Source organism: Neoarius graeffei, chromosome 4 (genome assembly GCF_027579695.1).
Source record: "Neoarius graeffei isolate fNeoGra1 chromosome 4, fNeoGra1.pri, whole genome shotgun sequence".
Lineage (NCBI taxonomy): Eukaryota > Metazoa > Chordata > Actinopteri > Siluriformes > Ariidae > Neoarius > Neoarius graeffei.
In genome coordinates, this window is record NC_083572.1 from 63,745,266 (window position 1) to 63,761,203 (window position 15,938).

Here is a 15,938-nt window from a genome sequence, read left to right on the forward strand (position 1 = left end):
GAGAAAAAGGCCGCCGATAAAGTGTACGAGAAGGAGAAACGACAAAGGACTTATAAGCAAACGTGGGAGCAGGGTAGGCCTTGGCTGCGATACAATTTTTATGGAATAATTAATTTTTTTCAAGTTGATTCCTAGTCAATATGAAGCTCCTAATGCTTTCTCTCTCATAAATGGTTAAATACAGAAAGCATGTTGGACATATTTTGGGTGCTATAGTCATGATAGTAAGTATATTTGCTTTCAATACTCATACACCAAGTTGCCAAGTTTTCCAATATATTATTATTTGTTGATATTATATTAGGGCGGCACGGTGGTGTAGTGGTTAGCCCTGTCACCTCACACCAAGAAGGTCCGGGTTCGAGCCCCGTGGCCGGCGAGGGCCTTTCTGTGCGGAGTTTGCATGTTCTCCCCGTGTCCGCGTGGGTTTCCTCCGGGTGCTCCGGTTTCCCCCACAGTCCAAAGACATGCAGGTTAGGTTAACTGGTGACTCTAAATTGACCGTAGGTGTGAATGTGAATGGTTGTCTGTGTCTATGTGTCAGCCCTGTGATGACCTGGCGACTTGTCCAGGGTGTACCCCGCCTTTCGCCCGTAATCAGCTGGGATAGGCTCCAGCTTACCTGTGACCCTGTAGAACAGGATAAAGCGGCTACAGATAATGAGATGAAATATTATATTATGGTGCTCTGTGTTGTTCTCATTTATGTATTTAACAACAGTATCAAAATACTCGGGTCTTGAAATAAATGCACATTAGTCATGAACAATGGTAACTACTCTCTTTTGTGTTATTTTTGACAGAAGTAAAATTCATACATGAACAAATTTTGGCGAGTTGCTTTTCTGTTTGGCGAGTTACTTTGGAAGGTAACTAGTCCGGCTGGCTGGTGAAAAAATATATGAGGTCACGTTTCAGTTTTGATTTCAACAAGTTTATTTTTATAGCTCTTTTAAAAGTAGACATTGTCACAAAGCAGTTTAGTGACTTTAAACATGAGCTCTCATGAACACTCCCAGTCCAGAGGTCAAGTACACGAGGACGGTGAGACTAGAAGACAAAGAGTTTCTGCTGACTGGACTACTTTTATTCCAACGCTCCTTGCCACATAAATACTTTGACCAAACGAGTCAGAAATAGTGAACCACGCATTAAAATGGCGAGAGTTGTAAACATGGCCATAAATAACGAAACCTCGCCTATTTACCGGATATAGAAAGCGCCTCAACCACAAAACAGCTTCCTGTAAAATGTGCACCTACTTCCTCATTCGCTTGCAGCAGTAAACTAAAAACAACAGCCGTAAAATCCCTTGTGTCACCTGACCTGCTGCCTGAGCGCGTGCGTTACCTGCGCAACCGCGCCATGGGATTGGCTGTGAGCGCCAGGGGGCTGGAATAGCAGGAGAGGCGCCCCTACATGGCTCGAGAGCTGTCACGACAACTACCTGTTCGTCCTGGACATAGTTAATATAAAATACATTCATGTCATTAACTGCTAGTGAAGAGAGAGGCATTGGTGAAAAGGTAAGGACAACATCGACTCTCTTTATAATTTAATCATTTACCTACATTTGCATTATTTGGCAGACACCCTTCTCCAGAGCGACTTACATTATTATCTCATCTCATCTCATTATCTCTAGCCGCTTTATCCTACATTATTATTATTATTATTATTATTATTATTTCATCTATACAGTTGAGCAGCTGAAGGTTAACTTCCTTGGTCAGTGGGATTGGAACCTCTGATCAGAAGTCCTATATCCACTGAACTACCACTGTACTAAAGTAAACTTGTAAAATCTTAGAAACGACTCCTGTACAAGTCAATACATGAGAGAGAGAGAGAGAGAGAGAGAGAGAGAGAGAGAGATTTTGAAGGTGTGCGTAGCTTGTACAAATAACAGTAATGCTTTTATGGCTGAGGACTGCGGTTGTCATGAACAGTTTTGCACTCAAGTTTCCATTAATGAAGAGTTTATAACATTACCGAAACTGACTTCATGTTATGGTCATATTGTCTGTTGTTGCCCAAATGAGGATGGGTTCCCTTTTGAGTCCAGTTCCTCTCAAGGTTTCTTCCTCACATTGTCTGAGGGAGGTTTTTTTCCCCTGCCACCATCACCACAGGCTTGCTCATTAGGGATAGATTAGGGATACAGTAAAATTGACTCATGTCTTGGGTCATTCAGATTCTGTAAAGCTGCTTTGGGACAATGTCTATTGTTAAAAGCGCTATTCAAACAAACTTGACTTGACCTGACTTGATAAGACCTAATCCGTCTGACTAATGTGAGAATATGAAAAAACGTTTGCCGAAATGGTGGAAACTGTCCAGCTACGGCATTCAAATCTTTTCTAAATTCTAATGAAATATGATCCAAATGATTGCACTTCCAAAAGTAATGTATGCCCATTATTCTTTTTATCTTTTCAGCTAAGATCGCATACGGTAGTCATGTTATCTCAAGTGGACCAGAATGCACAGCCCAAGCCCCAGGTGCTGTTTGTGGGAGCCAAGGACAGCAAACGGCTCCTGGAAGTGTATGTAAAAAGAAGCCTGAGTCTTAACGATGGGTCACACTGTTCAACTCAAAGAGAACGGAGACCACACAAATGGGTCACTGCTGCGGAGCGAGATAAGAGAGAGCGTAAACATTCCAGCGATATCTCCCTTCATCTTAAACCCTCAGGAGCAGAGGAGGAGCTTGGTGAAGACGAAGCTTTCTCAGAATCAGAAACAAACAAGAAGGCCCAGGTAGCAAGTGAAACTACTGACAACAAATCAAAACAATGGAAAAAGAAACGCACTCTCAGCAGAAATGATGGCTCCTCTGCATCTTGGACTTCTGATTGGAAGCCACAGAAATACTTTGTACATTTTGATAAAGATACGCATGATGGTAGACAACCAAATATACCCTCTCTTCAGGCTACACCTGCAGCCTCAGAAGAGGAACTTGGTAAAGATAAAGCATTTTCTGAACCAGTAACAGAAAATGAAACCTCTGATAAGTCTAAACTTTGGAGGCAAAGCTCTCTTACCAGAAAGGATGGCTCCTCTGCATCTCAGAGTTCTGATGGAAAACAGAGGAAATGGTTTTCACCTTTTGATAAAGGCAAGCGCAATAGTAGACTATCTCAAGACTCCTTTAAACCAGAGACAGAAAACCTCAAGATTGAAGATACTCCACTGCCCACTCAACCTCAGCTAGAGAGTTTAACAGAGGTAAAGAAGACCAAAGAGGGAAAAAAGATTAAGAAGCCTTCAGTATGGAAGAGTGTTATTGGATGGTTCTCCAGAGGGTACAATGACAAACAGGATGAACATGATGATGATGAGAGAATTGAAGAAGCACTTCCTATTCCAGAACCTGCAACTCCTCCAATCTCCTGCCTTCCCATCTCTACTGGTGATGGCAACATCATGCGCCGCACTAAGTCCAAGAGAAGACGATCTCAGAGGATGATCTCATTAAGGAGTCGCAGCGGGGACATGGGCCTGGATAAGACAACTGTGCGGCCACTTACTTTAGATCTGTTTACTGAAGCCCACAATTCCCAAGTCCAATGTATGTATTAAATACATTTCAGTTTGTACAATTGGCAAATTCAAAGCTAATTTCAAATAGCCTTACACAATAGCTTCCTGTAAGTTTTTACAGGGAAGACCTTTTGTAATGAAAATATTGATGGCAGTTGTAACAATTAATATGAGTTATATCAAAATAAAAGAGACATTTACACTGTTACTATAAATTTAGAAACTTGTATCATTTTTGCCACATTTCTAGCTCAACCTTAATAATCGCCAGTTGAAACATCTGCATCCATAATTGTGTTACAAACAACAGTGGCGGACACAGGCAAACACACACATAGAAGTTTTAAAAATATCTCTACAATTATGCATAAGAGTAGTCTCTCCATCACTAACACAAAATATATCAACCTGTAGGTTTAATGAACTGCTTCATAACAGATGTCCATCATAACAGTATTTACCTATTGTGCAAATTTCCTGTTTCAAATACCCAATGACATGTTTGGAAATTTCCCTTTTATTCATTTTTGCAGCAATTGAAGAGGTAGAGGCCACTAGGTCCTATTATGAAAAAATGTCTGAAGAACTGGAAAAGATTGTGCATGAGGTGAAAAACAGCCCCACAGAAGAAAACAAAACGTTCACTGATTCAGTTCAGACTACTGCCTTAGCAAGTGAGTACTGCATTGTCCAATTATACTGTGTATAAAATCAATATTTTAGGGGGAAATGGATACATTTGAATAAGCTTTTAATGTGAAATATTTGAGAAAATATTAAATGACCTGACCTGTAAATTTTACTATTTCTGCCTTTATTCATGCAGGGTCTCAAGAGGAAATTATTAAAAGAATCATTGATTTGATAAAACAGGAAGGTGATCTTATAAATGATAAGGTGAGGTTTTTCCAGTGATCTTTTAAGTCTTATGCGAAGAATTAAAGTATGAGTGACCTTTTTTTAAAGCCTAGAAACAACTCATAATGTCTTTACCCTCTTCCCTACAGCTAAAGGAAAATTCTACCATTAGCTCCTACTTCAACACAATCACCTATCATTCCTTCCAGCAACTGGCAGACCAGTATGTCAATTCTGAAGTCCGACAACAGATAACACAGCCACCTGTGGTAGCTCCAGAGCTGGTCAAGTTTGCCTTCACACTTGACTTCACAGCAAGAGTGGCTGCTCTCTCTCGCCATACTCCTGGACATATCCTCGGCTTTGGGAACCAGTACCTCAAGGAACGTTTTACTTACATGTGTGAGAGTCACCCTCACGTCACAGATATAACCATAGAGGACCAGATGAAATTAAAGGAGAGTTCAGAAAAAGATGAGTGGTGAGTCAAACATTTTCTAAAGTTTATCTTCAAATCAGTTGAGCTCAATTTCCATCAAGTATGTTCTGCTAGTTTTGTATATGCACTTATTCTAACATATACATGCATCATTGATTAGTAGATAAAGTAGTAAATAGTAATAACATAATTAACATGATAAAGTATCAGTAGGAAAATTTAAGTTTTTTTTTTCTTTCACCATCAGGTTTGGAGACCATGCAGAAGGCAAAATATCATAAACCAGCTTCTGAATCTAATAAACCAACACATTATGTGAAAGCTGTATGGCCTGCAGCCAGCTGATGACTACATATTATTGTTATTGACTATTTTTGTTAGAGTCAGTAGATCATCAAACTGCATCAAAATTGTCTATTTATGTGAAGATCAGAAACCAGTAGAATTCAGCATGTAAGAGACCTTTAACACATGGTTCTGATCAAACTAATCAGACAATAAAATACACTGAGTAGAATCTAGTAAAAGCTCTGGAATGGAGCAAGTAATTTCAAGCAATACAGTGATGTCGTTTCCTCAGGAAATGTTTAATTTGTTTTATTTCTATTAGTAGAAATAAAATTAACAGTTTATAATAATGATTAATAGTACTTAAGAATGTGAACCTGATTTCTAATATGCTGTAAATGTGTGTGCAGGCATACACAATGTAATTTAAGATGTAATAAAAATTAAAATATTTATTTTATTTATAAAATAAATACAATTTTCTTCTATAAATATGATCATTTCCTTTTGATGAACTGTCTGAATTTGGTTCTTGATATAGAAGCAATTATCTGCATAAGATATTATGCAGGTAAATGAAGAATAGATAGAAAAGGAGTAAGCTTCCTGTTGCTGAATGTCTGAAAACATTGAGTCTAGGACTTCCCTGGTCAAGTCTTTTCATCTAGATCAGAAATAATTTGAGCAACACTACAAATACAACATATTCCTGATATACCATTCAGCTGAAGCCTCTGGCACACACTGACACTGAACAGTAATAAATAAAAAAAAAAAGCAAGCTTCAACCCAAAAACATTGATCCACAGGTGTCCACATACATCTGGCATTAGTGTATATTACCTATGGCTTACCTTTGCTCGCAGCCATGCTGATATTCAGTACAACAATGACAAACGGTTTTAACGTTCAATAGATAGACTGGATATGTACTGCATCTATCCATAATTCAGTTCTTCTTGGGCAAAATGAACATTTCAGATATCTACTGTACCATGACATTCTTCCTATCCACAATTGTCATTTCTGTTACCCACAATGTCATTCTTCCAAGGATAAATGACAATCATTTTTGCCATTCATGTGTACTGGGCTTTGAGTTTCAGATATCCACAATTGCATTTTTGATATCTAGGGGAAAAAACAATTTTAATTTCAGATATCCAAAATAAAACTGTAAAAAAATATTTGTTGTTTTAACTTAAAAAAAAACTTGGTAATTTTGAATATCCAAAAATACACTTTCTTCTTTCAGCCCCTCCCGTTAGGGATTGCCACAGCAGATCTGTTCCGCAAAATTTGATTTGGCATAGGTTTTTACACTGGATGCCCTTCCTGACACAACCCTCCCCAAACTATCCAGGCTTGGGACCGGCACGAAGCATGCACTGGCTTGTGCAACCTGGTTGTCTGCATGTGTTTGAACTGTGGGGGAAACCAGAGCACCCGGAGGAAACCCACGCAGACACGGATAAAACACGCAAACTCCACACAGAAAAGCTTCCATCGGTCATGAGGTTCGAATCTGGAACCTTCTTGCTGTGAGGTAACAGTGCTAACCACTGTACCACCGTGCCGCCCATCCAAAAATACACTTTGACTAGTAAAAATGTCAATATGGATATGTACAGCTGCAACTTTACCAGGAAAAATCCAATTGTGGACATCTGTATAAATGTTGTGGATATCCAATTGTAACTTTTCCATCCAATTGCACAACCCCGATTCCAAAAAAGTTGGGACAAAGTATAAATTGTAAATAAAAACGGAATGCAATAATTTACAAATCTCAAAAACTGATATTTTATTCACAATAGAACATAGACAACATATCAAATGTCGAAAGTGAGACATTTTGAAATTTCATGCCAACTATTGGCTCATTTGAAATTTCATGACAGCAACACATCTCAAAAAAGTTGGGACAGGGGCTGGAAAAGTTAAAGGTACAAAAAAGGAACAGCTGGAGGACCAAATTGCAACTCATTAGGTCAATTGGCAATAGGTCATTAACATGACTGGGTATAAAAAGAGCATCTTGGAGTGGCAGCGGCTCGCAGAAGTAAAGATGGGAAGAGGATCACCAATCCCCCTAATTCTGCGCCGACAAATAGTGGAGCAATATCAGAAAGGAGTTCAACAGTGTAAAATTGCAAAGAGTTTGAACATATCATCATCTACAGTGCATAATATCATCAAAAGATTCAGAGAATCTGGAAGAATCTCTGTGCGTAAGGGTCAAGGCCGGAAAACCATACTGGGTGCCCATGATCTTCGGGCCCTTAGACGGCACTGCATCACATACAGGCATGCTTCTGTATTGGAAATCACAAAATGGGCTCAGGAATATTTCCAGAGAACATTATCTGTGAACACAATTCATTGTGCCATCCGTCGTTGCCAGCTAAAACTTTATAGTTCAAAGAAGAAGCCGTATCTAAACATGATCCAGAAGCGCAGACGTCTTCTCTGGGCCAAGGCTCATTTAAAATGGTCTGTGGCAAAGTGGAAAACTGTTCTGTGGTCAGACGAATCAAAATTTGAAGTTCTTTATGGAAATCAGGGACGCCGTGTCATTCGGACTAAAGAGGAGAAGGACGACCCAAGTTGTTATCAGCGCTCAGTTCAGAAGCCTGCATCTCTGATGGTATGGGGTTGCATTAGTGCGTGTGGCATGGGCAGCTTACACATCTGGAAAGACACCATCAATGCTGAAAGGTATATCCAGGTTCTAGAGCAACATATGCTCCCATCCAGACGACGTCTCTTTCAGGGAAGACCTTGCATTTTCCAACATGACAATGCCAAACCACATACTGCATCAATTACAGCATCATGGCTGCGTAGAAGAAGGGTCCGGGTACTGAACTGGCCAGCCTGCAGTCCAAATCTTTCACCCATGGAAAACATTTGGCGCATCATAAAACAGAAGATATGACAAAAAAGACCTAAGACAGTTGAGCAACTAGAATCCTACATTAGACATTCTGCCTGGAAAAATAAGGGCGCCCCCCCAAAAAAAAATAAAAATAAGTGGGAAGTCTTTCTGATGTCAAAATTTTCACTGCTTTTGGTGCAAGGGCATATTTTACTAATGCCTCTACTTTTGTTCTCCCACAATAAATTTTCTTGGCAATTTTTGAGTCTTGAAAGATTTCCTGGCTCAGCTTCTGTGCTTAACAGTGTGGTATACATGTGTCAACTCTGCAGCAGTTACAGTGGTGCTTGAAAGTTTGTGAACCCTTTAGAATTTTCTATATTTCTGCATAAATATGACCTAAAACATCATCAGATTTTCACACAAGTCCTAAAAGTAGATAAAGAGAACCCAGTTAAACAAATGAGACAAAAATATTATACTTGGTCATTCATTTATCGAGGAAAATTATCCAATATTACATATCTGTGAGTGGCAAAAGTACTGTATGTGAACCTCTAGGATTAGCAGTTAATTTGAAGGTGAAATTAGAGTCAGGTGTTTTCAATCAACGGGATGGCAATCAGGTGTGAGTGGGCACCCTGTTTTATTTAAAGAACAGGGATTGATCAAAGTCTGATCTTCACAACACATGTTTGTGGAAGTGTATCATGGCATGAACAAAGGAGATTTCTGAGAACCTCAGAAAAAGCGTTGTTGATGCTCATCAGGCTGGAAAAGGTTACAAAACCATCGATAAAAAGAGTTTGGACTCCACCAATCCACAGTCAGACAGATTGTGTACAAATGGAGGAAATTCAAGACCATTGTTACCCTCCCTAGGAATGGTCGACCAACAAAGATCACTCCAAGAGCAAGGCGTGTAATAGTCGGCAAGGTCACAAAGGACCCCAGGGTAACTTCTAAGCAACTGAAGGCCTCTCTCACATTGGCTAATGTTAATGTTCATGAGTCCACCATCAGGAGAATACTGAACAACAATGGTGTGCATGGCAGAGTTGCAAGGAGAAAGCCACTGCTCTCCAAAAAGAACATTGCTGCTCATCTGCAGTTTGCTAAAGATCATGTGGACAAGCCAGAAGGCTATTGGAAAAATGTTTTGTGGACAGATGAGACCAAAATAGAACATTTTGGTTTAAATGGGAAGCATTATGTTTGGAGAAAGGAAAACACTGCATTCCAGCATAAGAACCTTATCCCATCTGTGAAACATGGTGGTGGTGGTATCATGGTTTGGGCCTGTTTTGCTGCATCTGGGCCAGGATGGCTTGCCATCATTGATGGAACAATGGATTCTGAATTATACCAGTGAATTCTAAAGGAAAATGTCAGGACATCTGTCCATGAACTGAATCTCAAGGGAAGGTGGGTCATGCAGCAAGACAACAACCCTAAGCACACAAGTCATTCTACCGAAGAATGGTTAAAGAAGAATAATGTTTTGGAATGTCCAAGTCAAAGTCCTGACCTTGATCCAATCAAAATGTTGTGGAAGGACCTGAAGCAAGCAGTTCATGTGAGGGAATCCACCAATATTCCAGAGTTGAAGCTGTTCTGTATGGAGGAATGGGCTAAAATTCCTCCAAGCCGGTGTACAGGACTGATCAACAGTTACTGGAAATGTTTAGTTGTAGTTATTGCTGCACAAGGGGGTCACACCAGATACTGAAAGCAAAGGTTCATATACTTTTGCCACTCACAGATATGTAATATTGGATCCTTTTCCTCAATAAATAAATGACCAAGTATAATATTTTTGTCTCATTTGTTTAACTGGGTTCTCTTTATCTACTTTTAGGACTTGTGCGGGTGGCACGGTGGTGTAGTGTTTAGCGCTGTCGCCTCAGAGCAAGAAGGTCCGGGTTCGAGCCCCGTGGCTGGCGAGGGCCTTTCTGTGCGGAGTTTGCATGTTGTCCGTGTGGGTTTCCTCTGGGTGCTCCGGTTTCCCCCACAGTCCAAAAACATGCAGGTTAGGTTAACTGGTGACTCTAAAGTGAGTGTGAATGGTTGTCTGTGTCTATGTGTCAGTCCTGTAATGACCTGGCGACTTGTCCAGGGTGTACCCCGCCTTTCACCCATAGTCAGCTGGGATAGGCTCCAGCTTGCCTGCGACCCTGTAGAACAGGATAAAGTGGCTAGAGATAATGAGATGAGGACTTGTGCGAAAATCTCATGATGTTTTAGGTCATATTTATGCAGAAATATAGAAAATTCTAAAGGGTTCACAAATTTTCAAGCATCACTGTACCTGAAGAGGAGTCATTAATTAGATTAAAAATATGCATGGACTAAATATGTATGGACTGAGCTATTAAATACCACAAGACAGTTTGATCCTTTTTTACTGAGCTAGAAAAAAAAATAATGTGTATCATGTTTATGGATGACACAGAGTAAACTAAGATTTAGATATTTTAAATTGTCATATTCATATTCAACATATTGCACCATATTTATGAATTATGAACTAACTATCTTAACCTTATGAGAATGCATGGAATAGGGACATGATCAATTTGCTGATTATTGCAAAGCTACCTACTGTATGTTGGATAAGACTGGGTAATGTAGGTGAAAATATTGGTTACAGTTGGCAATATACTTATGAAACATATACCATGTTCATTTCAGCGGAAGTGTGAGGTATAAGGAATAGCCCCCAAGCATAACTACATCATGACTTGTTTATTGCAGTGCATTATGGGGGATAGCCGGGGTCGGTAGTTGTGCAATATAGTGGATGTTAGATTAATTTTACGTGAGAGCGATGTGAGAGAAGCAATTTTGCCATGCTCTGTCGTGGAAGACAATGACATTGGTGATTTAAAGAGGTGGATAACATGTCGAGGGTTTACAGCAGTAAAATCGGAATCCAAATCAAGCTTGGTGAGAAGGTAAGACATAAGTGACAAGAATTCATACAACCTAAAGATTGACCAAATCTACCATACTGCACAACATCATCATCAAATCTCATAATGTCTTATCAAAACATTTCTAAATGAGTGATTAGTTAAATAAAACTTGATATCAGGAAACATTACAAAAAAAAATATTTGGAAACCCACTGATCTGCCATGTCATGTTCAGTATAAATGCATTTTCTTCAATAAATGCCGTTAGTGAGATACACTGAACATTATACATACTCAGAAGAGAATCCTTCATGGTTTGAGAGTTTTGTCGGTCCAACAGGCTCATTCGGCTGCTGATTGCTTTGGTATTATAATAATAATAATAATAAAAACTTTATTTGCCAGGTATGTGAACACACACGAGGAATTTGACTCCAGTTTCACTTAGCTCTCTTAGTACAAACAGATAAAAAGCGTAGACAAAAACAAAAAACAAAAAGCTATGTACATGTAGAAGGGTAAATATATGTACTGGTATAGACAGCATAGTGCAAGGATGAATTAGTAAATATAAATATAAATATACAGTGTGCACAGAATGACGGTATGAGTGTGCAGATATTTCACAGTTGATGTTACTGATATTTGAGTCCGGTTTTAGCTGTTCATCACAGAGACAGCCTGAGGGAAAAAACTGTTCTTGTGTCTGGTTGTTTTTGCGTACAGTGATCTGTAGCGTCTTCCAGAGGGGAGAAGTTTAAACAATTTGTGACCAGGGTGTGATGGGTCTGCAGAGATGTTACCTGACCGTTTCCTGACTCTGGACAGGTACAGGTCTTGGATGGAGGGCAGGCTGACACCAATAATTTTCTCTTCAGACCTTATTGTCCGTTGCAGTCTGTTCTTGTCCTGTTTGGTGACCGATCCAAACCAAACAGTGATGGAAAAGCAGAGAACAGACTGAATGATGGCAGAGTAGAATTGTGTCAGCAGCTCCTTAGACAGGTTGAGCTTCCTGAGCTGGCACAGAAAGTACAACCTCTGCTGAGCCTTTTTGATGATGGTGACTGTGTTGGTCTCCCACTTCAGGTCCCGGGAGATTGTGGAACCCAGAAACCTGAAGGTTTCAACAGCAGTGACAATGTTGTTGGTGATGGGTGGCAGGGTAGGGGGGCTCCTCCTAAAGTCCACTGTCATCTCCACAGTTTTGAGTGTGTTCAGCTCCAGATTATTCTGACTGCACCAACAGACCAGCCGTTCAACCTCCCGTCAGTATGCAGACTCGTCACCATCTCGAATGAGGCCAATGACCGTTGTGTCGTCTGCAAATTTCAGGAGCTTAACAGACGGGTATTTTGAGGTGCAGTCGTTGGTGTAAAGGGAGAAGAGCAGTAGGGAGAGCACACACCCCTGGGGGGCGCCAGTGCTGATAGTCCGGGTGCTGGATGTGATGCTCCTCAGCCTCACCTGCTGCTTCCTGTCAGTCAGGAAGTTTATAATCCACTGACAGGTGGAGGAGGGCACAGTGAGCTGGGTAAGCTTGGTGCAAAGGATATCTGGAATGATGGTGTTGAACGCTGAACTGAAGTCCACAAACAGGATCCTGGCGTACGTCCCTGCAGAGTCAAGGTGTTGCAGGATGTAGTGCAGTCCCATATTGATTGCATCATCCACTGACCTGTTTGCCCGGTAGGCAAACTGCAGGGGGTCCAGCAGGGGGTCTGTGATGTCCTTCAGGTGTGACAACACCAGTCTCTCAAAGGACTTCATGACTACAGATGTGAGGGCTACAGGCCTGTAGTCATTCAGTCCTGTGATGGTGGTTTTCTTAGGAACCGGGATTATTGTGGAGCATTTGAAGCATGAGGGGACTTCACACAGCTCCAGGGATCTATTGAAGATCTGGGTGAAGATGGGGGCCGGCTGATCAGCACAGACCTTCAGACAGGAGGGTGACACAGTCTGGGCTGGGTGCCTTCCTGATCTTTTGTCTGCAAAAAAGCTGACAAACATCCTCTTCACAGATCTTGAGTGCTGCTGTGGGGTCAGAGGCGAGAGGAGGCAGAATAGCATGTTGAAAGGCAAAGGCTGAAGAATGCTTCTTTGTTTAACAGGCTTTGGAATATTGCTAGTTTCAGATGATGAACACTGTCAATTGTTATAATCATACTGTATATAACCGAAGGCCATTCCACAGACCATGGGAATATTGCTGGGTCACAGTTTAAGTATGTCTTTTTCCCACCAGAGAAATGTAAGCTACAAACATTTGTCCATTTCAATTCAGTTTGAAGAGTTTCGTTGCAGGTTAAACTTGTCCATTTCTTTCTCCTCCTCAACTGGCAGCTGATAAAAGCTCAAATGAGGTATTCTCTTTGTTGTGGAGACACAGTAAGGCACACAGCAATTCACTTTAGGCATGGTTAAAACCGGTTAGACAGAACAATGCAGTGTTTAACAAAGGCGAAAGTAAACAATATAGCAGAGCTGACCCCAGGTATCACCCATATTGCACTGTGGTAAACAAGCGATGATGTAGTCAGGGGTTAGGGTTATTGAGCGATTCCACTGTGTAGTACGCTCTTCAGCTGCTCAGATAAGGGGGACATTCCACCGAATGGGTGCCATTTGCTTGTTGTACCACTCCCAAATTAAACTTAATTTGTTATATCTTTTCAACACTGATTATAATAACACACATATTTAACTATTCAACCTCAGGTCAACCTGAGGCTACGTTATTTATTTTTTTTACAAGGTTTGGAAGTCAAAGATGGCTGCATACTCTTTATATGAGTAACAGGACTGAAAGTAACAGGGCTGAGTTTTTAGCCTAGGATTAGCTAATACATGAAATTAAGCCACATGGCGTCATCGCTAATAGCATGGCCACACTTAGCACATTCTAGTGATTTACCAAAAATCTGTCTCATCTCATCTCATTATCTCTAGCCACTTTATCCTGTTCTACAGGGTTGCAGGCAAGCTGAAGCCTAACCCAGCTGACTACGGGCGAAAGGCGGGGTACACCCTGGACAAGTCGCCAGGTCATCACAGGGCTGATACATAGACACAGACAACCATTCACACCCACGGTCAATTTAGAGTCACCAGTTAACCTGCATGTCTTTGGACTGTGGGGGAAACCGGAGCACCCGGAGGAAACCCACGCGGACAACATGCAAACTCCACACAGAAAGGCCCTCGCCGGCCACGGGGCTCGAACCCGGACCTTCTTGCTGTGAGGTGACAGCGCTAACCACTACACCACCGTGCCGCCCTAAACAAATATCATCTAAGAAATAATTTAAGTAACAGGACAGTATGTTGACATTGACCTTATCAGTCAAAGTTAAAAAATCATCAAATATACAGAAAAGTAAATGAGAGAACTAACTCTTGGTCTTCCCATGGCCTTCAGAAGACACAACTGATGTAACTTCCTGTTGAGCATGTGATTTATGGAATATTCCAAATTTGTCAGATGGGGTAATATGTTTGGGTAACAGGACTGAGTGAAAACCCAGGGACATGACTAAAATGTGCATTTTAACTAAGATATTGTGGATTTCTTATGAAAAAAATATATTTAAACAATGGATAGGATATGGAGTCACACAACAGTGCAAAAGAAATACTGTTTCTGAAGGATTTTAATCATAATATTTCATAGTTAAGTATAAAGTTAGAGTGCGGGGACAGGTAACACATGCTATTTTTCAGTGTTTTAGGTAGTTTTTATTAATCCTTACAATTATATATCTTAAATTTGAAATCAGATCAATGTGCGGGACATTTTGTGTAATAAGGAAATTTATTTTAAACTACATTTTTATGTGCATTTATACATATAATTTTCTAGGGACGGAAATGGCACCGATTCGGTGGAATGGCTCATGGGTAGCACCTGCAGCGTGCTGCTTAAGGTCACACACCCCTCCATGTGTGACCGAAAAAGCTCAATGGCAAACTGTACAGTTTGCCTTGTATTTATCGCCAGGGACAGAACTGACCCACTGGTACCCTGTCTCCCATTCAGCCCTATATCTTAATAGCCTCTTACGTGTCACGGGCGGACTTGCAGACATAATTTTAAAACAGCAACTGAGGTGCTACTACCATGTTTAACCCCTTTGGACATAATGTGTATAATTGTACACATGAAGATCCATAGCATTTTTCCTTGTATCTGAAGGGGTTAACTGTACAAGGCAACTGCTGACGCTGGCATTACGTGACGTGGTTTCACACAGCATGCAGAGCTTGTCAGTCAGGAGCTCACCACTGAAATTAAACACCTTCACTTCACTTGTAGGTTTGATTTTACTTGATAGTATGTTATTTTCAGCACTCTGAAGACCGAGTATAGGCTATGAAACTATGTGTCTGAAAATACAGGACAAATTGTGTTTTATTACAGTATTTTATGTTCAAATATGGGATGATCCTGTATTATACCTCCAGGATGGGTGGCAACCCTATTTGTAATTGGCAAGTTGTTTGTTTTGTTTTCCGGAACAAGGAAATCTTCACAAAATATTGTGCTCTGCGGTTTCTCAGTGATATGATATTTCTGAGTCATCACTGCCATTGATAATTTCCCCTATTACAGCACAGTTCAGGGCTGATTCATACTTCAGTGAACACGTTATGAAGTCGTGCTCGGACACTCGTACAGGGTGAAGTTTTCATAGCTGCCTGTGCCGAGAGGGGGCAGTGTCGCATGAACCACATAACTGTTGACTGTTGGGTGAGTTCCGTGTTTCACTGCTGGAAAAACACAGAAGGCAATAGTGGCATATCTGCTTTAGTTTCCTGTAAATAAATACATTATACAGTGATGTAATCATATTGCCATGAAACATGAGGAAAAACGCACTCGTGTTGTTTATTTATACTAACTGTTCAGTACAAGATTTATCACCAAAGACATTTTTTTTATTAAAGTCTAAGACACTATTGCCGCTTTTCCACTACAAACGCGGCTGTGTCGGGCTGAGCGGGGCTATTGGAG

At 40.6% G+C, this 15,938-nt stretch overlaps 1 protein-coding gene across 1 annotated transcript; it reads left to right on the forward strand.

Annotated features, from left to right (window-relative positions):
- Positions 1–1,283: 1,283 nt before the first annotated feature.
- Positions 1,284–5,623, forward strand: LOC132884436 (uncharacterized). Its single transcript, XM_060918278.1, has 6 exons — positions 1,284–1,526; positions 2,440–3,574; positions 4,080–4,220; positions 4,373–4,443; positions 4,554–4,885; positions 5,091–5,623. The coding sequence occupies exons 1-6, from the start codon at positions 1,485–1,487 to the stop codon at positions 5,122–5,124; spliced, it is 1,755 nt and encodes a 584-aa protein (XP_060774261.1). The 5' UTR covers positions 1,284–1,484; the 3' UTR covers positions 5,125–5,623.
- Positions 5,624–15,938: the final 10,315 nt, after the last annotated feature.